The sequence below is a fragment of the Chiloscyllium plagiosum genome, unplaced genomic scaffold (assembly GCF_037043375.1).
Source record: "Chiloscyllium plagiosum isolate Xiang-an unplaced genomic scaffold, Cpla_swu_hap1 HiC_scaffold_27, whole genome shotgun sequence".
NCBI classification, from domain to species: Eukaryota; Metazoa; Chordata; class Chondrichthyes; order Orectolobiformes; family Hemiscylliidae; genus Chiloscyllium; species Chiloscyllium plagiosum.
Window position 1 is genome coordinate 32,374,853 of NW_028270165.1, and position 23,314 is coordinate 32,398,166.

The 23,314-nt window shown below is 39.0% G+C and overlaps 1 long non-coding RNA gene and 1 gene segment (V, D, J or C); one reads left to right on the top strand and one right to left on the bottom strand.

Annotated features, from left to right (window-relative positions):
• The window catches only part of LOC148143537 (uncharacterized), a 551,904-nt gene that overhangs the window by 45,170 nt on the left and 483,420 nt on the right, over positions 1 to 23,314 (top strand). The gene's annotated exons all lie outside the window — the stretch shown is intronic.
• On the bottom strand, positions 1,586 to 21,504 carry LOC122543620 (Ig heavy chain C region-like). The segment is given in 4 exon segments: positions 1,586 to 2,310; positions 3,120 to 3,440; positions 10,194 to 10,514; positions 21,453 to 21,504. Coding segments are annotated over 4 exon segments (1,077 nt in total).

Consider the following 23,314-nt stretch of genomic DNA (forward strand, 5'->3'; position numbering starts at 1 on the left):
GTGAGAGCCTAATGTACGGATACACAGAACAGACAATTGAAGATCAGCCGTCCAGTTACCAATGCAGCACGAACAGATATCACACCACATTGAACAGATCAATCCACGCACAGATATGCTCAACAGCATGGAAAAATGTCACATCGGAGAGCAAAGCAGGGTGTCGCAGTCGGAGATGCTATTTACTGAGAATAAGTATCTCACATCATAAAACAGCGACAAATGCTCAATGTTCAAAATTTCATCACATTTACGAACAGTGGGTCAGATGCATATTTTCACCAAAACAGGTTACCTGGGTGTGCTAACTCACACCTGACCACTGGTGTAGGCGTTCATGGTCATGTAGAAATTTCAGAACACTCCTTTGCACGCCTCCCTCATAAGCTATTCGGAACATATATTTTACCAAAAATTTAGATCAAAATAGTCAATGTGAAGTTTGTGCCTTGGAGATTCGGAATGTTGCAAACGTTTTGTGAAAGACATTTTCCTCCCAATTTAAAATGGAGGACCTTTGGGAGAAGAGGCATTGCAGGTGCAGGAGAAACTCGACACCAACCTGTCAACTAATTCCTCAGATTGCTCCGTTGCCTTCACCTTATTGTGTGCAAAAGTTCTGCATGACACTTTAAATAAAAATAAATTTAAAAAATCTGTGGATCTTGTAAATGAGAAACAAAAGCAGAAATTGCTAGAAAGGCTCAACACATAACTTTTGCAAATTCGTCTGGTATATAATTGAGTTTTGTGTCAATTTAAGACTACAGAGAGTGTAAGATATATCGCAGACAATAACATTGTAAACAGTCAGGTTGAAATACATGATCTTATGAAAACAGGTAAACCGGAAGAAATGACAGTCATCTGTAGGGGTGAGTGATTGGTTTGGATATTCTATTTGCGCAGTATGTCAAGTAAAAAAAAAACAACAAATGTTATCACAGGAAATGGCCAAAGAAATCACTGATGCAGATGAAGGACGAACCTAGGTTGTCGCCAGATGGAGGACAATGATTGTGGACTCTGCATTATTTGATTGTATGCTCATGTCTGAGGAGGCATTGGACATACACAAAAGAAAATAATAAAAGATTGTGAGAAAGAGTTATATGATATCGGTGTCAAAGTGGAATCAGAGTTCACATAATATCCGTGAGGGACAGCATGTAGCCTGCTCTGGATGAGGGCTCAAGCAAAGATTCTTGCAGAGATGCATCACAAAAACTGGAGACGAGGATTGCAGGTCACTACAGTTGAATACTTGGCAGGACTGGTTAAATGAAGGTAAGAGTAATTTGGATGACAGATTGGTGTACTAAACAAGTTGGCATCATATCCATTTTCGTCATTTCTTTGCACAACGCAATACCCAATTGGCTATGTATAATGGAGGAGTGCTGCCAAAAACGGCACGGATAAGTGTGGCTTATTCAGAGGAAATCCGGGTGCATGTGAAGTTCTGCACGTGTAAACAAGTTTCAGTGTTGGCGTTTTAAAACGAATGTCACACACACTTCAATCAAGGTCTAAATCATCTTTCTGAAAGGACTATACATGCCAACCAAGAATAAGTAAGTCAAAAAATTTTCATTCTGCATTTATTTCAATTTTAGGAGCCACATACAGACTTTAACACGGTTTCCCGTTCCTTTAGAAGCGGGGTGGAACGTTTCAAGCGATCTTCGGAACGATTACACTCACAAGACAAAGTTTTCATTGCATTTCAGCTTCTAAGCTAAAGTTTACTTTACTTAGAGATACAATTTGTAATAGTGGACATTTACTGTTTTACAAAAGTGTTCACTGATCAGAAATGTGATTGTTGCGTGCAATGAATTGAAAATGATAGATTTGTTTGCTTAAACAGTTATCGCCATAACAACATGAACATACCTACAGAAAAATAAATAATCAATCACTGCAATTATGTGCAGGATTTAAGAATGTCACTCAGTACGACTGATACATTAACTGATGTCGGTTTACCGTGAGATTTATTTGTACTCCTGATTAACTCCCGGCTGAGGGATGGGTGTCCCACTAAGCAGGTGTAAGTGGTGTCACTGTTCCATTCCGCCGCCGTGACTGTCAACCTGCTGGTCATGAAGTTGGAACCATTCCCCTTCTCACTATCTACATGCGTCCGGTACCCGGTATCCAAAAGGGTGTCATTGGCCATCCAGCCAATGTAGATCTCAGCTGGGTAAAAGCTGGTGGCTACACACATCAGGGTCGCTGAATCCTCAGTGTCAATCTCGTCCGTCGATGGATGCAGGAGATAAACCTGAGGTGGATGCATTTCGCTGTCTGCAAAGAGAGTGACATTTATTGAACTGAGACAGACATTTGTCTGCATCACAATTACTTTGTTAGTAGTGCATGTGGTTAATAAAATAGTTCCTATCTGTAAGACTGTGTACATGTCTCTGAATGCTACAGCATTTCACGTCACTTGCTTTAATGGTTTAAATCTGGGAGCCAATCATATATTTTGCAAGGACTACTGTTCATGGGATGCAAACATTTGCAGTAAAGCAGCAGTCATGGTTTTTGGACTTGCAAGGAAGCATCACAGTGCGTTAACAGGCCATTCGGCACGTAAAGTCCATACCCAACCTTTAAAGAACATCCCTCCAAGGCCCGTCCCCAATCCCATTCACGAAAACACATTTCCCATGGCCAGTCCATCTAACCTGCACATCTTTGGACTGTGGACGAAAACTGGAGCATGCAAAGGAAGACACGCAGGCATTGGGAGGATGGGAAAACTTCGCACAGACAGCGCCTGCGTTGGAATTCAACCTGGGTCTTGGCGTTGTGAGACAGCAGTGCAAACCAGTGAGCCACCTTGCCACTGCGGATTCCTGACCATTTAATGTAACACATTAAAGATTTGACAGGATGTTTTTACATTGGACTAACTTTTAAGTCAAGATTATCTCGTAGTAACATAAACTACCATTTTTGGAAAGAGACATAGTGGACTGGAAAGGTTTACCCTATTGTTCTCTCCATAGATTCTGCCAGTCCTGCTCAGTTTCTACAAACTTCTTTTTCATGTCAGATTTCGGAAGTCGGTTCTAATTTGTACTTATTGCAGTATTATCGCCACTTACCAATTGTCTTCTTGATGGAGGCTTCCACTGGTGTTGATAATTCACTGTTTTCTACCAGACAAACATACTTGGCACCGCTGTCCCACTCTGATGCCATGATTTTTAGTTTGCTTACAATTGTGAATTTACTTCCGTTCCAATTAGGATTTTCTGTTTCGACTCCTTTAGTTATCTCAGCCCCGTTCACTTGCCAGAAAACGTTGATGCTTCCAAAGTTGTTGTAAACGATTTCACAAACAATGGTCGCTGTTTTCTGTGTCCAAATCTCTTCAAACGAAGGTTTCAGTAGATTAACAGAAATGTCTGTCTGATGGCAATCATCTGGAAAGGGAAGGGAATATACGTTTTAAGGCTGCAATATCGAAATCAATTCCAAAATACTGCAAGTGTTGGGGAATAATGTTATTTACTGCGATCTGTTACCTGTTTTCCCTGATAGATTCTGCTTAGTTAATTAGATGCTGTGCCCTCCTGTTCGTGAAGGTTGCATTCGCCCTGAATGTTATGGATGCATCTTCACTAATATTTATGATGTATTCTTGCACAATTTGGAAATTGATCTGTTTTGCGTATACTGAGGCTGAATTGTCTCCGTTCGAGTGCTGCACACTTTCGCCTATTGCAGTTACTTATGCCAGAAGGTAGTTACTGCTGAATGACTGCATTTGTAAGAATCCAATACCCAACAAGCAAAAACGTATCGTAAGTATCCCATGTTCAAAAGTTAAAATTATTTGCACTGTATCCGATCAACTAATGGAGACATTCAGCTGGCATAAACCTGCATTTTGATTGATTGTGTCATTTAAAGTGACTTTTCTGTCCTAGTTCCTCGGCAGAGTCTTTTTATTTTAAAAAAGAAAGATATTTACTTAATAATTCAGGTCCAGTCAATGGAGCTCTGAAAATACTTTTTTAAAAAAAACAAATAGTTATTCTTTGAAGAGTGTGAAGTGAGAAAACCTAAAGTATTGTGAGCACGCATCTTTCACAGCTCAACTCTGCTACTGGGAACAGCCAAACCTAACAGTTTTCAGAAAGGTGATAACCTTAAACGTACGCATAAAACAGGAGAAAGCCTACTTTTAGATTTCTTAAAGAAAAATGGTCGCTCTTAATACAATAACATTTATTTCCGTTATGCATTCCGGAAAATACAAATCAAAGCAAGGTTCCTAAGTGTTCTGATTGTATTGTTAGCTTAAAATTAGTACCTTTTCTACATTCGAAGAACCAGTTATCTCTGAAAGTTGTAATACCTCTTCGGAGGACTGATTTTCCGTGTCTACCGTCCAGTTCTCATGGCATAATTTTATTTTGTATGCACACTGTAACGCTTGTGCAGTTCTTCAATTTTGCCAGTGCCTCTCAGTTTATCTGCCCGGGAGAATATTGCAGATGCTACTCTTCTATTGATTTGCATTCCAAACTCTTAAGTCTAAATACTTCCGTGTCTTCTGGATGTCCTGAGTTAGTCTCTGTCACTAAATCTCTATTAAACCTAGCAGACTACTAACATGAATTTGTCGATTGGCAACCTGTGATCAGTCGCATTATATAATTATATCTTCACTAAATACGTCGGTCATATTTTACGTTACAAGATCTGTTCCATCAGAGTCTTGGTGATAGTTGCTTTGTCAAAACGTTTCAGTCATAAAATTAAGTGACACAGTATGTAGACAGGTCAACAAGGGGAGATGCCAGATTGGATTTGGTACTGGGTAATGAACATGGTTCGGTGTTAGATTTGGAGGTAGATGAGCCCTCGGCGATAGTGAACATAATTCGGTTATGTTTATAATAAGAATGGACAGGGCTAGGTATATACCGCGGGGAAAGAGGTAAAACTGGGGGAAAGGCAGTGATCAGGCAAGATTTAGACTGAATAGGATGTGGAATGAAACAACAGGGGATGGACACACTTGAATTGTGTAGATTATTCAAGAAACAACTACTGCGGGTTCTTGATAAGTATATACCTATCAGGCAGTGAGGTAGTTGTCGAGGGAGGGAGCTATGGTTTATAAAGAAGTTGAAGCTCTTGTCAAGAGGAAGAAGAAGGCTTATGTAAGGGGTATCACCAGAAGACTGGAGGATAGCAAAGTTTGCTCCCTCGTTTATGAAGGGAAGTCGGGACAGCCCTGGTAATTTAAAGCCAGTGAGCCATACTTCGATTGTGGGCAAGGTTACGGAAAATGTTATGAGATAGGATTTATAGATATCTGGAAAGGAATTATTTGATTAGGTAGAGTCAACACCGTTTTGTGAAGGGTCGGTCGTGCCTCACTAAACTTATTGAGTTCTTTGAGAAGGTGAAAAAATATATGGATGAAAGTAAAGCGGTTGGTGTGGGGTATATGCACTTCAGTTAAGAGTTTGATAATGTTCCACACGGTGGGTTATTGCATAATACACAGAGATTCGGGATTGAAGTTGATTTCGCAGTTTGGATCAGAAATTGGTTAGCTGAAAGAAGACAGTGGGTAGTGGTTAATGGGAAAGGTTCATTCTGGAGCTCAGTTACTAGTGGTCTCAAGGATCTGGGAGAACTGCTGTCTGTCATTTTTAGAAATGATCTGGATGTGGACAGAGAAGGGTGGGTTAGTAAATTTGCGGACGACACTAAGTGAAGCAGAGATGTGGATAGTGCCAAAGGATGCTGTGGGTGACAGAGGACCTTAGATAAGATGCAGAGCTGGTCGGAGAAGTGGCAAATGGAGTTTATTGTGGAAAGGGGTGAAGGACTTCACTTTGGAAAAGGTAACAGGAACGCAGAGTACTAGGCTAATGGTAAAATTCTTGGCAGTGTAAATGGAGAGAGAGATCTCAGTGTCCTAGTGCATCAATCCCTGAAAGTTGCCACCCAGGTTGATAGGGTTGTTAAGAAGGCCTATGGTATGTTGGCGTTTATTGGTAGGGGGGGTTGAGATTTGGAGCCACGAGGCCATGCTTCTGTTGGATGAGACACTGGTAAGGCCGCACCTGGAGTATTGCATACAGTTCTGTTCACCACATTATTGGAAGAATATGGAAGCTTTGGAAAGGGTTCCTTGGAGAATTACTAGGATGTTGCCTGTTATGGAAGGACGGTCTTACCGGGAAGGTCTGAGGGAACTGAGGTTGTTTTCGGTGGAGTGAAGAAAGTTGATTTAATAAAGATGTGTAAAATAATGAAAGGATTAGGTAGGGTGTACAGTGAGAACCATTTTCCTCTGATGGAAAAGGCTAACGCGAGGAGACACAGCTTTACATTGAGAGATGATAGATTTACGACAGATATTAGGAGTAGTTTCTTTCACTTCGAGAGTAGTAAGGGTGTGGACCGGCCTGCCTGCAACAGTGGTAGACTCAGCGACGTAAAGGGCATTTAAATGGGCATGCAAATGGATAATAATGGAACAGTGTAAGATAGACGGGCATCAGATTATTTTCACAGGTCGGCGCAACATCAAGGGCCGAAGGGCTTGTACTGCCTGGTAGCGTTCTATGTTCTCGGGGGGCGGGTGACAACGGAATTGCGAGGAATAAAACTAATCAAAATGAAATTAATCATGCCCTCGCGTTTGAAACAGAAATCGGAGGTTTATCAATGACATTTTAAAGTAAGCAATTTCAGAATTTCCCGTGTACCACTGAGATGATTTTAACAGGGACACCATTGCATCAAAGTTCTGAAGTGAAATCTCTCACAGTTTCACATGGATATCATCCATTACTGTGGAGAGGAACATTGAATTTCATATTGATAAAGAAACGGTATTGGTATGAAAGCTAACTTGACTGATCAGTCTTCATGAATTAGCAAGAGAAAATTTAGATAGCATATGTATAACACTCACATTCGCCGTTGCCATTTGCAGGAGTGCAAGTAAATTTATTTTAGCAAGACTCCTCAGATGGCTGACAAAGCAAAGTGACTGTATGCTACTCATATAAGTCTCCTCCAGTGTAATATTCAAAGAATGATCTGCAGAGTTAAATCAACGCATGGCCTTCCAGTAGTTTGCTATTGGTAAGTGAATGACCAGAGGTTTGTCGCAGCCGTTAATCTATTCCCTTGCTCACAGACCAGTGTACCAGAGATCAGTGTTGCAAACTTGATGTATTGCTTCTCATTTCTTTAAGGTCATGAACGGGTTTTATACCGCCCACACCACAATCTGGTGAGATCCAGGAGCTCAGCAGGCAGCGAGAACTAAACCCGGTTCAGTAATTTGCATGACTTATTCTCGTGAATAAAATAATTATTTGTCTGTTCATGCGACGTCCAAGGGAAGAAACTGAAGAAGAGAATCATTGAAATGTACAAATCAATTCATGTGCATTAGTTCCACTTAGGGAGAAATGGTTTCATTTCTATTTACCTTTTAGTTGACTTTCAGGAACCACTCTTTTTAGACCAAAAGGAGAAGCATGAAGTAGTGACTGATGCACACAAGACACAAAAATCATGTCGCCACAATCTTCCTCTGACCACCATTCATTTTTGTCTAAAGTTAACACGCCTTCAAGTGTTAATCGTGCAATGAAGCTCTTTTCTTAATATAAAAGTTTTCTTAACCTATTTTTTCTCGTCAAATTGTTCAGATTGCTCAATACACAACTCTGGAATTGGGGAAAGTAAACGCGGGCCTCTTGGTCCAGGGTACAGACACTACCAATGCTCCACAAGAGGGCCCCTCCATTCTTTACACCAGCAGTTTTCGCACTGATTAAATCCACGCATTTGTTGTATATTATTGCTTCTCCTGTCTACCTATTGCCAGTGTGCGGTGTGTTAAAGCTGTTTCATTCCAAGAAGTCTTGCTGGAACCTTGGAATGTTTGGTTAAGATTTCATATTCTGTTGATATTTAGCACAAAGCGTTAATGTTGAAAATATTTGCTTAAACATTGTCCTTATCTTTCGGGCACCTGATGATCCTTTTTACAATGGAATGTGAAGGTGGATGCGAGGCAGTACAGGTGTGTTTATCTCCGCTCTTCCAGTCCACTACAGGTAAAACGAGGAGGCTCCATGCACTTAAGGTCAGGTCCTGCTCCAAAGCAGTGGGGAAACTGATGCTGATTGCGCTGACAGAAGTTCCGTCTTTCTCCCAGAAAACGTGTATTTTGTTGCTTTATTGCTTCGACTGTCATAGAATTACAGACAATTTTAATCTTTGCTCGTTAATAAAGTGACATATACAAATATATATTTTTTGTTACCAACCTCTTGCCATTCCTGTTTTGATACTGCAATCGCTGATTGATCATGCTTTGCGGAGCATGTGTACTCTACCCCACCCTGCCACTCTTCCACGCTGCTGGTCAAGCGGCTGATGGTCAGATATTAGTTTTCATTTGCTGTTTCAGTTTGAACGCCTTCATTCCGCACCTTTTCATTCACCATCCAAGAGATTACCACCCCAGTGGAAACTGTAGAATGCACTTCGCAAATCAGAGTGGCACTTTTATTGATCCAGGTTTCTTCAACCAATGGATCTCTTAGTAATACCGCAATCTCTGTCGCTGTGAAGTCAGAGATACAGTTTCTGGCCCATGTTCCAACAGCAATGTAACCGGGTTACATTGCATCATAACGTGTGTAAGCTAATAGAATTAAGAAAGAGAGCAAGCAAAAAGGACTGCGAGAGAAAATTTTCGGGTAATGAAGGGATTGATGTGGGTCCATGCAGTGAGCAGTACGGAAATAAACAGAGAAACAATCAGCAGAAATGCAAGATAGATGGAAAGACCGGGAGACAGATGCAGAGACAGGCAATCTGCGACAGTCAGGTAGAATTATAGACACATAAAGCTAGTGAATGAGAGCTTGAGATGACAGAGCAAAGAAGATAGTCAGAGAGGGAGGGAGAGGGTCAGATAGTACTAAGGGAACGAAGACAAGAAATGGATGCTTAGATACCGACAGGTGCAAACAGTAAAAGAAGGAAAAGGAGCAGCAGTGTTTGTTGTTTGATTCACGAATGGTGATTACGATCTGCAGAAATAGAAAGATAGAAATATAAATAATTCCGAGAAATTGAGAAGCAGGGAAACCGGACATAGACATTTTGTCAGTGAAGAGAAAGGTGAAGTGCCAGAACGAGAGCGATCAGATGAAGCAGAGACAGACTGATAGATGGATAAAGACAGAAAGAAACTGACAGGAATAAAAAAGAGTGAGATACCAAGGCAGACAGGAAGAAACAGAGAAAATTTGCCACATCAGAAGGGTCGATGCATTTTAAGCACAGAAGATCATTGAGATCTTTACCCCTGATAGGTCATTTAAACTCCTGTCCAAATGCCGAACTACATGAGAAATATTTCAAATAAACATATAGTTGTATGTTTGTTGTTTCTGTCGATTCCCATCCAATAACAAATTTATGCCTCTGTTTCACCAGACATCTCTGTCTCTCCCCTTAGCTTCTCTGAATATCGGCCTACCAATTCATTCTTTCTACAATTGCGTGGTAGCACATAGCAGTAGAAAACACTAAATCTTCACTAGTGTCAACAGGGGAAATACAGATTGTTGCAGCTGTTCCTTTCTGATTAAGTGTATGCATTGACAAGGCGATTTTGCTGCTTTGGATTGACTTGGTAAATTAGCCAATGCGTAGGACTATCTTGACTTGGTAAATTGGCCAAAGAGTTATCAATACTGAGAATATCTAAAAAAAAGTTTGTCTAAATTTGTCATTTGAGAATATTGATAATTAATATCTCCCATTCTGTTAATTTCTTCACAATGTCTATATATCTGTCTCATTTCCTCTGTCTTCTTCCAAGGCCTTTGCTTATTTCCAACAGACTTAAACCGAGCAGAGGGAAATAATTTCAGATGTTATGCTCCACTATTTTTTGAAGAGTGGCTTTAGATACCTGGGTCATTTGCAACCATTTTCGCTGTAGCATTACTCTGGACAACAAACTGCCTTTGATATCACTCACTGCAACTATTTCAAGACTGTTTCACCTTCAGAAATAAACCAACATAATAATATTCCATCTGGTATAATATTTATTATGGAAGTGATTATGATTACGAATGTGAGTTTTTGAGTTTGTTTAATTTTCTTACCCGATGCTGAACTAATTTCTTTTCTGAGGTTACTGTTGGTTTCAGAATGGGAAACGTGACAACTGTATATAGAACCACTGCTCCATTCCTGCATGGGCACTTTAAGCCAACTTGTAGAGCTAAAATCAGCGGTCGTTGTTGTCATTGGAGGCGTGGTTGTGAAGCCAGAATTTATAGCATTTCCATTCTTCTGCCAGGTCACTGCAATTGTTTCGGGATAATATCCGCTGATTACACAAACCAGCTGCAGAAATCCGTTTACTCTCTGTTCTTCAGTTGCAGAGTAGAGTAGACTGATGACTGGTGGAGAAGGCTGCGCGCCTGAAATTACAAATTAAGACTTATTCTCATGTGTATAGATTTTTCGATTATTTCTGTGAAATCCTGTACAATCTATTTCTCTCAAATATTACAAAAATCATATTATTGTCTGAGAATACCGTTTTGCTAAAAGAGGCTACTCTCAATGTTGGCGTCATATTTAACATTGAGGTGAGCTCCAAACTAGATAGACTGACTGAGGTTAAAAAAAGCAGAAAGAAATCTTTCAATCGAATTTGTCCACGCTGACCGGTTTTCTAAAATTGAACTTGTCCCATTCAGAGTCTTAGTATCATTGACAACAAGGAAAAAGACGTTTCGGTCCAACTCGTCCATGTGGATCAGGTATCCTAAATTAGTCTTGTTTAAGATGCAGTTTAAATATTGTAATTTTAACAACTTCCAGCATTTCATCAGGCAGCTCGTTCCATAAACACAACATGCTCAGTGAGAAACAATTGTCATTTAGGAGCCTTTCATATCTTTCCCATCCCACACCGTCTAGCTTTGGACTCCCCAACCCAGGGGCAAAGACATTATGTGTATGGCATGAGTGAAATTATGCCACTCATAATTTTATAAACCTCTGAAGGCTCACAAATCAGCCTCTGACAATCCACAGAAAATAACCCCAGCCTATTCAGTCTCTTCTGTAGCTCAAACACTTAAGGTAAAAACATTGACTGCAGATGCTGGAAACCAGATTCTGGATTAGTGGTGATGGAAAAGCACACCAATTCAGGCAGCATCCGAGAAAAGTCAAATCGACGTTTCCGGCAAAGGTCCTTCATCCTGATGAAGGGTCTTTGCCCGAAAAAACAATGATACTGCTCCTCAGATGCTGCCTGAACTGCTGTGCTTTTCCAGCACCACTAATCCAACTCAAACCCTTAAGCTTTGACAACCTAATTGTAAATCTTTTCTGAAGTCTTTCAAGCTTCAGAACGTCCTTCTCAAAGTAGCGAGACCAGAACTACATAGAGTATTCCAATAGTGATCTAACCAATGTTCCGTACTGCCGCAACATGACCTCCCAATTCTTATACTCGGCACACGGACGAAAAAAGCAATGCATTCCAAGCGCCTTCTTCATTTGCTGATATTTGGTCCATATTCTACAAACACTTACTGTTCATGTAGCTTCTCAATCTCTTCTAAATGTTGTAACTGTACAATTTCTAGCGCTTTCTCTGGCAGTTCTTTCCATATATACACCGTCTTCTGTGCGAAAAACCTGACCCTCAGTTCCTTTAAAATCTTTTCCCTTTCAGCTTAATCGTCTGAGATCTCGTCTAGATTTTAACTCCAATCTCTAGGGAAAATACTTTTGATATTTCCCTTTTACATGGTTTTCATGATTTTATAAACCTACAAATGGTCGCCTCCTGACTTTCCCGTTATGAACACATATTTTTACATCTAACTTCACCGTGTTTCTGATGCTCAGCTTATCGATTTGTTCAAACATTAAGTCATAAATCTGCGCAATCTAGAAAATATATCCCTGGCTAATCTCCCATTTTCTAACTTTGGGGCTAAGCCTCGCCTTCTACCAGTGTCTTAATCTCTGGCCAAATAACTAGCCATGATCATCTGTCTGCTTTGTGATCACAAAGTTGCCATGTCAATCATCCCTCGATTTCAGTATTCCCTTCCTTATCTTCAAGTTCTCAATGGCTTCTCTCAATTACTGCTCTAAAATTTCCTCGAGCTCAAATCATCTGAGAAATAAATATTGATGTACTGGCCTCTGGAGAATTCCTGATTTTAACTATTTCAAACTTAATCGCTGTACTTCCTGCCTCCGAGATTCGAGGTTCTGTAATACTCCTCCATCAATATCTCGTATTCTCATCCCCTCTTTTTATTCTTTGTGGACTTTTTAAATTATGCCTTGCTAATTAAAAAATAGACATTTCTCGAAATATTAATGATTTATTGCCAATAATTTGTTTTAACAAGGCAATTTGATCTCACATAATTATTGGGATTTAATTTTGTACAAGGTTTTCTAAAGGAAAGTGTCATTTTGGTTTTGGTAAGGCAACAGAAGTGTATTTTTACATCGAAGAGTGAAGATATCTGGAGGCCTTGTTCATATCGTAGTGAGAGCAAGATTGCTCCTTACTGAAGTAGAAACTCAAACAAATCGAAACATGGAAACATAGAAGAGAGGGACAGGAGGAAGCCATTCGGCCGTTCTAGCCTGCTCCGTCATTCCTTAGTAGCCTCATCCCGCTTTCTACCCATAACTTTTCATATCAGTCGGTCGAAGTGCGATATCTCACCACCTCTTGATTACATTAAATGCTTTGTTATCAACTACTGCCTGTGGTAATGAGTTCCACAGGCTCACCACTCTTTGGGTGAAGAAATGTCTACTCTTTTCTGTTCTCAATGGTCCAACTTGAACCCTCACACTGTGACCCTGGTTCTTGCAAACAGGTTTTAGACGTTGGCAGCACGCATAGATTAATTCGCCATCTTCGGACTATGATTTTCTATCACTGTTGTCAGAGGATCATCGGGGAGTAGAAATGAACAGTTAACAACTATTACACGGAGGAAACCATATTCCTACGTCCCAAAATCTCATGCGTTTCCTAAAATTAGTTTTCAAAATGTTTTGCGCCTTGCTGTTGTACAATGTACACAGTGACATTTTGTGAGCATCGCTCCTTTTGGACCAAAGTTCCTTGAACCTAAAATCCAACTCGATCGTAAAAGATATCACTTAATATCCCCCTTTATTCAGACATTTATTTTGTTTTCAACAAATCCCTTATGTTCCCAATACACACAAATGGGCTTCTTTCCATTCAGGTTTTGATTGAACCTCATAAATTTAAAGCGTTCCTGTCAGGGAAAGAGATGACATTTTCTTTTCCCCTAAAAATAACCTATTGCCACCAAAGCAACCATCTGACCAAACTGTTCACAAGCAGGGATTTATCTTTTTGTGAGCATCAGACTGCTTAATACAGCCATCAGGACGACCACATGCTTGTTACTGCAAACCACCTCCTGTTTCGACAATGCCTCAGCTGACCTGTGACTTTAAATAACTTTGAATTTGACTTTGCATTGACTTATTTTGTCATGTGTGCAGAGGCACAGTGAAAAACTTTGTCTTCCGTGCAATACAGACAGACCCCAGAGTTAAGTAGCATAGATAAGTATATAATCGGTAAACAGGGGCAAAAACAAAAGCACAGCTACAGGCGAATGTTCAGGTTTTGTGAGTCCATTCAGTACTCTAACAACAGCAGGGTAGAAACTGTGTTGAAAACGGCTGGTGCGTGTTTTTAGGCTTCTGTACTTTCTTCCCGATGGTAGCTTTTGTAGAAAAGCATTGTCAATGTAGGATGGATCTTTGAGAATGCTGGCTACCTTTTCTTGACAGCGAGGCTGGTTCCTGCAGGAACTTCCAAGCTCTTCAAAGTTAGCTTAGAGTATTCCACCATTATCCACGCTGGGATCACATCTTCAAATTCTTAAAAGTAAATCTAATCTGAATTCTGCAGCCAGATCCTAAATTGCACTTCTTGTTCACCCATCAAAGTATTATCTCAAAGCTAGACAATACTTTTGAATTAAATTTCTCTTCTATATGTTCAGATTCAGCCACGGCCCCATTCTTACTATTACAACGGCCGGAGATAAACATGCTCTTAGCTTTTTATACTTGTCCACTGCTGACTTCTAATTAATCCCCAATGTCAATCACAAATCAGCAGTCACATCATACATCACACGAGAAAATATCGCTTGTGAATTTTTTTAATGAAATAATGCACCACAGGAGCAGCTATCACCCACTTACTAAATATCGAGTTGATTACATTCTTTTTTCATTTTACACATGAGCACTCTCTCATGATCTCCAGCAAGCACACTGTCAAAAAAGGCATCACTTTAATGGAAAATTAGATATTAACATGCTGAAATATCTTCCATGGCAATGACTATCTTGGTAACACCATACACCTGCATAATAATTTGTCCACCTGCAATTGACGAGCTCATGCATGTGTTTATGTCCTCTCAATCATGCTGTGTGAAAACTGCAGTTTTCTGACACTTTCTGACAAGTATCATAGATACATTAGTTTAAATTGACATTAACAACATCCACGCTCATATTCAGAACATGCTAAGGCCAAGAGATTATAAAGCTGTTCTTGGCCTTCACCATTATCGTTCCTGTAAGATGACATGGATTATATGCGTTAAATGATATAGAAAAGACGGAGGAGGGGGCAATGATCCCGTACAAGTGTAACAGTTCATTCACAATGCTATTTGCATAACAGAAAGAGGTGTAGCAGAGTCATATCAAACTGGAAGCACATTCTGTCTCTGTCTCTCAACAAATGCTGCCAGAATGGTTGAGTGTCTTCAGAATTTGCTCTTCTTATTTTATGAAAGGGAAAGAGGTGACACCATTTGAGGAAAGAAGCCCGTGGAATGGGTTTGAATGAAGTTGAGAAATCACCAGTTCAAGATTTTAATTTTGAGAGTGGTGTTTGGGTCACCCTTGTGTAACTGGATGATAGGGGAAGCATAAAGAAAGACGTTATGAGTGCTTACACAGAAAATCAGTAATCATTATGCGAGATATTATTTGTAAAATAACTGTGGATGTCAGATGTATAACGACAGCCCACGCATGGAGCTTGTACAAAGAGTTTGGAATAGTTCATTCAAATCGCACGATTTTGACGTGTATTGAGCCTCCTTCAATAAAGGAATGAGATAGAATTTATTCATTATGAAATTGTGAAGGCCCCCCACCTCAGGGATCAGGAACATTAACATAATTGCATTTTATATTCAAATTGAGAGAGAAAACATGATTTTTTACAAAAGGAGCTTATGAAGACACGAAATCGGAGCTTACCGAAGTGAATTGGAAAATCAGATGGAGGAGAATTCAATCGTAATATAGTGGCAGGTAAGAAAGGAGACATTTCAGATCAAATAAATAAGTGCATTTGAAAGAGTAAGGAGTATTCCAAGGTTCGGACCTGCTATCTGTGATTTAAGATAATGTCAAAATTAAGCAAAATGGTTGCAATTGTGAATAAGCAAAATGCTAGGTCAGAGCATTACAATTTACAGAAACAAAACATCTGAAAATTAGTAACTACTGAACCATCAGATTATGATAGGAAGCTAACCAGGGAGTAAAAACAGAGAGTACGAGTTCCTTTAAGTACACCTGCATTTTGAAAACAAAATATTCACCAATTGAGTATTGTTCATGTACAAACTGAATGTAAGCAAATCATGTTGCAAAATAAAGGAGACAGGAAATGAACAGAATACTTATTTTGCCTTAGTTTTCACGGCAGAGAATACAAACAACACCCCAGAATCAGAAATGAATCGGCAAGTGAAATGAAAGATGAAAGCTGGGGAATAACATGTAGCGGAGAAACAGTACTGAGTAAATAGTTGCAGCTGCGCCTCAACACCTGCCAGTCCCCTCGTGACATCATCTTTGCACCCGAACAGAAAATGCGAGTGAAATAACTAACGTTTTGTGTTTACTGTTGCATCTCATCCCCACTGCTGGAAAGGTCCTTTACATTGCAAGATATCAAATTTAATAAGTTTATCAAAACATTTTAAGATAGCGAACAAGAAGTGACACAAACCAGTATTCAGAACTGTCAGAACGATATATTAGAGGGTATTCGAAATACGTTTCAGCTGGATAAGTTCAAAAGCTCATGGCTTTAGGAAAGGGAATTCTTATTTGAGAAATCTAGATAAAGGGGTTTTAGTGGTTGCACTGTTTGCTGATTTTCTAAAGACAGTAAATAACATGTTCCATCAAAGCTGATTGTAGTTAATGAAAGACGGAGGGGGTGGAAGACTGAAGTGGACAGGAGAATAGCTGGGTAACTGAAAGTGACAGTAGGTCTGCAGGAATAATCCTAAGGTTGCTAAGCCTTGTGCCAGAGGGACCGATGTAGGAGTTACAACTATTGGAAATTGATGTCTTGGATAAAAAGGGACATGTCCTTTTTCCAAATTTGCTGAACTCTCAAAAATTAAAAGGGGCTTTAAGTCATTAGAGGGCACAGTTAAAATACAAAAATATCGTGATAGGTGTGAGTAAGAATACGAAAAATGATGTGTTTTATGGGGATTTGCTGAAGAAGATGAACATTTGGCAAGAGGAATAGAAAAGAACAATCACAATGGTACAACTCTAAGCTGCAGAATGACCACTGTGTCTTTATGGATAGATCGTTTGACGTTAGTACACATGGCCAGCAAATAATTAAGAAAACGAAAACAATGATGTTATTTATCAAAAGGGGAATAGGACACGAATGCATTGAAGTTATTTATTTTTCATATAAATCAGATTCAGATCAGGTTACAACTGGAGCGCAGTGTCTCATATTGGTCATCTCATTTACAGGGGAAAGTGAGGACTGCAGATGCTGGAGATCAGAGCTTAAAAATGTGTTGCTGGAAAAGCGCAGCAGGTCAGGCAGCATCAAAGAAACAGGAGAATCGACGTTTCGGGCATTCCGGAAGAAGGGCTTATGCCGGAAACGTCGATTCTCCTGTTCCTTTGATGCTGCCTGATCTGCTGCGCTTTTCCAGCAACACATTTTTAAGCATCTCATTTACAGGAAATGTAAATGTACCAGAGGCAATTCAGGACAAGGGTTACGTGACAATCCTCTGGCATAAACTGGCTGCCTTACAAGGAATGGTTTCACAGCCCTCCTGGCCGAATTTATACTTGGATGCTATATTTATACTTTGAGTTGGCATTGATAAGGTCCTGAACATATACTGTAAAGCAAATGAAGTCAGCATATGTTTACAATACAGGGTAAACCCCTCTGCAAATTTAAACCACCCACACAGAAATGGTTCACCTCGTGCTGTAATCTGTTAAAATTCGAGAGGCAATGAACTATCTCAGAGGTCATTATTTAAAGTTAAAATGAACAACGTTCTTCTTTAAGTTCAACAATAAATATTAAAACCAACAACTATTTACAACTACTTCCTCTGAAACCTATGTCTTAACTCCCGCTCTACTATACTAGTCCGATAAAAAAAATTAGGATTTACAAAATAAAAATCACGTTTCAAATATCAGTCAGATTCGTCAATTCTTCTTTGTAGATTTTCCTCCAGGTCGGCATCGATGTCCTGCTGCGCAAATTCGCCACATACATGAATCGTTCAGAGAACCCTTCAGCTAGCAGTCTTAATTTGTTGGCCTTTGGTAGTTCTCACACTAAATGTTCAAAATGTCACGTTTTATATACCAAAACATCGGGTCGTTTCATTGGTTTTAATATTATCAAAATGCTAAATTCAAATTTGATTGGATTTTAGTATCTTGGAGCATAATTTAAACTGATTGGCTGAGTTTGAATTTGATTTTCTTTCACAGCAAATCAGCTACAGCAATTTGTTTCAACCCAGTGTTACATGTATACCGTTTCAGGACACTCTGCGCTTTCGGTTAGTCTTTGTTAGCTTTTCAACTCTCTTAAAGTTACAGTACACCTCAACACCTTCATAGCAATGCAATTTCTCAGTAATATGAAATACGACAAAGAAAATACAGAGTTTATGATTCCTTTGAAGTAGAGGAGACTGCAACTGATTTTATGAAATTACATGTCGGATTGGAGGACGGACTTGGCCTAATTTGCCAATAATTACAATAAAATCACTAAATCATTCTGAAGAATGCAGTCACGTTTATGCCATATTTTATAGGGCAGAGGGCATTTGTACCCTAAATTTGCTGGGGTTAAAATAAATGCTGCCTCAGCTGGCGAAGCCCACATCCCATTTTAAAAAAAAAATCAATTAAAACTGGTAAAGATGAAACATGCGGCATTCCAAGCATTGATGGAAAGGAAAGGAATTTCCACAAAATAATGGAAACTTGAGAGACACTGATTAATATTTCATGATAATAACAACGAAAAGGGCTCTTTAAATACTAACAGATGTGTTAATGAAATAACAAGTTGGAAGCAGTGAGACTAACTAGCTGACAAATAAGCAATAATGTAGGTATCAAGTTCATATTGCTGGGCAGTTTTGAATATAACAGGTATTCTTCTTGTGTAAATTCGACTGACATAGACAGTATACCATTGTCTTATTCACTGTTTTCAGTGAGAGAAAAGAACTGTCAAATTGACCCCGAACATCCCTGCCATCCATTTAAGGGAAATACATTTGAAGCTCAATTTTCATCATTTAAGCATTCCATAAAATGTTCAGAGGAACTATTACATAAATGAACCAAAGTAACGTACATACAAAAGTAATATCAGTCGTCGTGTTGTTCAAGCTGGAAGGGAAACAATTGTTTTGATAAAGTTCCAAGGCGTGAACAATTTTCATGAAGCCAAATGACTGTCTCACTGCAGCCTTTCGTCTGTCCTACTGGAAAGATTCCTACCGACAATTTATTGTTCTATTTTGAAGATGAAATACTTGAACCTCCGAATTTTGTTTCATAACCATATGCGCCTATTATTTCCCTTCAGCTACACAGATTATCAGATCAAACTGGTAACACACTAATGCTTGGGGCAGCAGGACTGATATGTTCGAGAGACTGAATTCGGTATGGTCATATTCACAGGAGAGCAAAAGGAAAAAGACAACTCTAATAGGTGTCCATAATATTGTAACAAGTTAAATCTCTTCACCCAGAGGGTAGTGGATTGGTGTAGTTCTCGGTCAGAGAAAGCTGTTGAGGCTGAAACATTGTTTGTTTTTGAGATCGTTTCAAAAATAGTTCTTAGGGCGAAATGGATTAAGCAGTATTGGAGAAAGCAGGTACAGACAATTGAGTTGATTGATCCATCGTGATCGTACTGAGTGTTGGAGCCTGGTCTCCTGCTACTCCCATTTTCTCAGTTTCCATGCTTAATATAGAATGTTAATCGTCACGATCATGTCATTTGCTAATCTGTCCAGCTGATCTGATTTCCTCCAACATACTTTCCCTTATGTGAAGGTGAAAAGCCGTTATTTGCTTAGATCATCCCATTCAGATTTGATTTTAGGTCAAATTTTAACGACTGTTTTTGCCATATGTCAAAGCCTTTTGCAGGCAAAAAATAGAGTCTAATGGATCTGGCTGAGGAGAGGTTTCAGAAGTAGAACAAGTGATCTCTGTATTTGTAAATGTAGTCCTATTAACGTATAAGTCAAAATGAATTGTATTGTGATTGTAAATCAGAAAAGGAAATATTAATATTTGGGAAGTTTTTAACCATTATAGTGAAACATGACAAGGCATAAAAATTAGCTTTCCATGAGCATGAAAGACAGCGAGTAAATTAATTATATTTCCATGATGTAACTGCTCCCAATTCCATCTCATTCAAAGAGATAGAGCTATTTTCTGGAAATCTACCAATACACTGTCAACATTGCAGTGGAGGTTCTATTTACTTTTCAATTACAAGTGAAAGTGTTTGTGTCAGGGCACACTATTCTATGCATCCTCTAGATGTACTAAAATCGTTTCCTACGTTTTTACATTACTCTGCGAATGCGTAAATTGTAGAAGTTTTTGCTTAGTGGAGTGAATGTTTCCTGTGGGATTGCTACCAATGCGAAGCCAGGGTTTGTTTTGTCGTTGTGAAGGTGATGACGTTGGACTGAATGGGCAATGTTAGAAGTAACATGGCACCAGCTTACAGTCAAACGAGTTTTTTGAAATCACAATCTTTGTCAGCGTTGCCCCTTCCTAACGTGAAGCCTGGCTTCTGACCTGTTTTTAAATTAAGTGTTGTCAATTACTAACCACTTATGTGGGTTTCCACTCAGATTGCCTGCACTAATACTAACCTGTCCAAGCATATGACAGCAAGTTGACTGCATTACAAAAACAATGCCATCGTGTACACATCAACTCTGTTTGGTATGAAGGCAAACGATTCTAAGTAGACAGGTACCATGATGTGTTTAAAATAATTCAATCAGATAACAATGAGTGTAATCAGTAAGTCAAAGACTAAACTATTCTATTCTAGCAGTAAACATTGAATCGATGGGCGCCACGGTTTCCATTTTAAATTCAAACTAACAGTTCACACTACAAATACAATGATTTCAAAGTTCTCGAATATTCGATACAATCTTAAACACAACAAACTTCAAATCACATGGTCATGTATCGAGGAGAGCAGATTTCCAGCAATCTGATTTCATGCTGAATTGCAGTAAAATTACACTCTGCTGATTATCTGAAATTGGACCCTATTGTAATCAGCGCACAACAAATCTACATTTTGTGCAACTGGAACACATGAACTTCAGCTCCTAGCAACCATTAGTATGAAGCCCATATTTAGCGAGCTACTGTTTTTCAAGTTTCAAAAGCGGATGTCCTACTTGCTGCTTTTGTCATAATGCTAAAGTAATCGATATTATTTTACATAATAAGGCTTGTCTTTTGAAACATATTAATTTTGGATACAATCCAAAAACAATAAGGTTAGATGAAAGCTTTCCTCAATTCAAACTTGTATTAATTGTTCCGATTGGAAATCTTGTATATTTATGTCACACAAATATGTCTTTCAACAGCCTCCCATCCTGGGCAGTTTCCTTTGTTAACCGCCTGATTCCATCATCTACTCAAATACGCATCTTATGTTGTCTGTGCCAAGCATGTTAAATATTTAAATATTGGCTTGTTCCCAGCTATATTACACGTTTATATTTATATAATTACATAAACTTACTCAAACAAAATCTGCAAAGGTGTTTGAAATCTAAGACACATCAACTACAGCACGCACAAATTGTTCATGACAAAATGTTTTGCATCTCAAGTTGGACAGTTCTACCTCTTTTAGAAATCATTCTTTATAACTTCTCAGCATACTCATAGCGATAAGTAGAAAGAGGGGCACTTACCATCAGGTTTCACAGTCAGAATGGTGCCGCTTCCTTCACTCCATGTACACATTGTTTCACATCAGCACAATAAATCACTTGTTGTAAATATCACCGAAACCTTTCAAAAGTTCCAGGATATTGATTGATCGATATCAAGTATGATGCAAGTCATTCCCTTTATATTTTTTTCCCAGTCAACGTTTATAATTCTCAACCACTTGTCAAATACTTATTGATATTGGTGTGTGGCTATGATGTTAACATTCACGTAATAATCAATGAAAAAAGTATGAAAATCTGTGTATCGGAGTTTCTAGGCCCTAACAGTTGCAAGAAACCTTTTAGCATGAGGTATTAAAGCATGCAAGTAATAGTTCACATGGAGAGTGGATTCAGATGTGGGAAGACATTTCTGCATTCCTGTAATCACTGATTATTCAATGTGGTATTGCATGTTACATAGCCGCTCTCACAGTGATACATCCCAGTGCAAAAATAAATGCTCGCTCGTAACTCTAAGTTATGTAACAGCACTGAATATACAAGTGCACTTTCTCTAAATTTCTCTGCTGAATATTGATAACAATCATTTAGAACCTGCCTCCTAGCATTCCATATCATAAATGGTGACCTCAAAATGAACTTTGAGTGTTGAAACGGCAAACCAAATCCAATTTACTTCACAGAAGATTTGATGGTGTTTTTGAATGGTGGAAGATCGAGGTTGATCACTGTGATCAAAACATGCTCCACACTGATAAGTGCCACTGTCTTCAACTCTGAGATCAGTAATTCGCAGTGAAAAGGAATTTGAACCCTTGTTCACTGTTTCAGCGTACCGACCGCCAATCGACATGCTCTCCTTGTTTGTTGCGCCCAATTTTGTTAGATACCAGTACGTGCTATAAAATGCATAGCTCGGATCTCTTAGGACGCAGTTGATGGTCAGTGATTCGGTTGCCCCCCTTATTATCGTTTTCGGTGTTTGGTCCACCCAACCAGTAAAGACATCTGGATGAAGAAAAAATATATTTAATACATGCCATTTATCTATCAAAAGGAGAGTTTCAGAGAACGACATTTCAATAATATAAACACGGTCTTTATAGGAGTAGTATCTATGAGAAACAGTACTTACTTGGTAACCAGGCTAAAAGGCACGAAAACAAGAAATTATTCATTGTTTATGCACCAACAGACAGAACTTTATATGCAGCCAAGGCTGGATTTCAATACCACCTGTTCTGTGAAGCAGTGTGTATCGGAGCACCGACTTTATAAACCTCGTGAGATTGTGTTTATTTGCATGGTGTGGAACGAAAGACCAATCACGATTATTCAAACTCACGGATTGTGATGGGCTGAGCTTTGCGCCGAATAACCATATTCACATCATGGAAATCTTCGTCAATTTAGAATGGAGAGATTAGCAGCATGTGCTTAATTTCCTTGTGTTTTAACTTGGTGACATTTTCATTTCATTTCTGGGAAAACCTCTCAAGTTCTAACAGCGAATTCCTGAACAAAGTGGCACACTTAATTAATTAAGACTGAAAGCCCACATACGGTGAAATCTGACAATTGTGTGGCCACGTAGCCATACGTATACATGCCATGCTCGCCAGAACCATAACATTGAAACATCTGCTTTATTTGTTGTGTTTCGTTCCTTGAAAATATCTGATGAAATGTGTATTGAACTTTGAATGTCTTTGACTAATAAATAGAAATGAATGTAAGTGTAGCTTTTCCAGAAGGCAAAATTCGAAACTGGACAGTGAAGTCAATTTAAGAGTTCAGAAAAGAGAAAAGACAAAAAAAGGCGATATTCAGCCCAAATAAAAATAGATAGAAGCTTCACAAATGAACTGTTTTTCTGG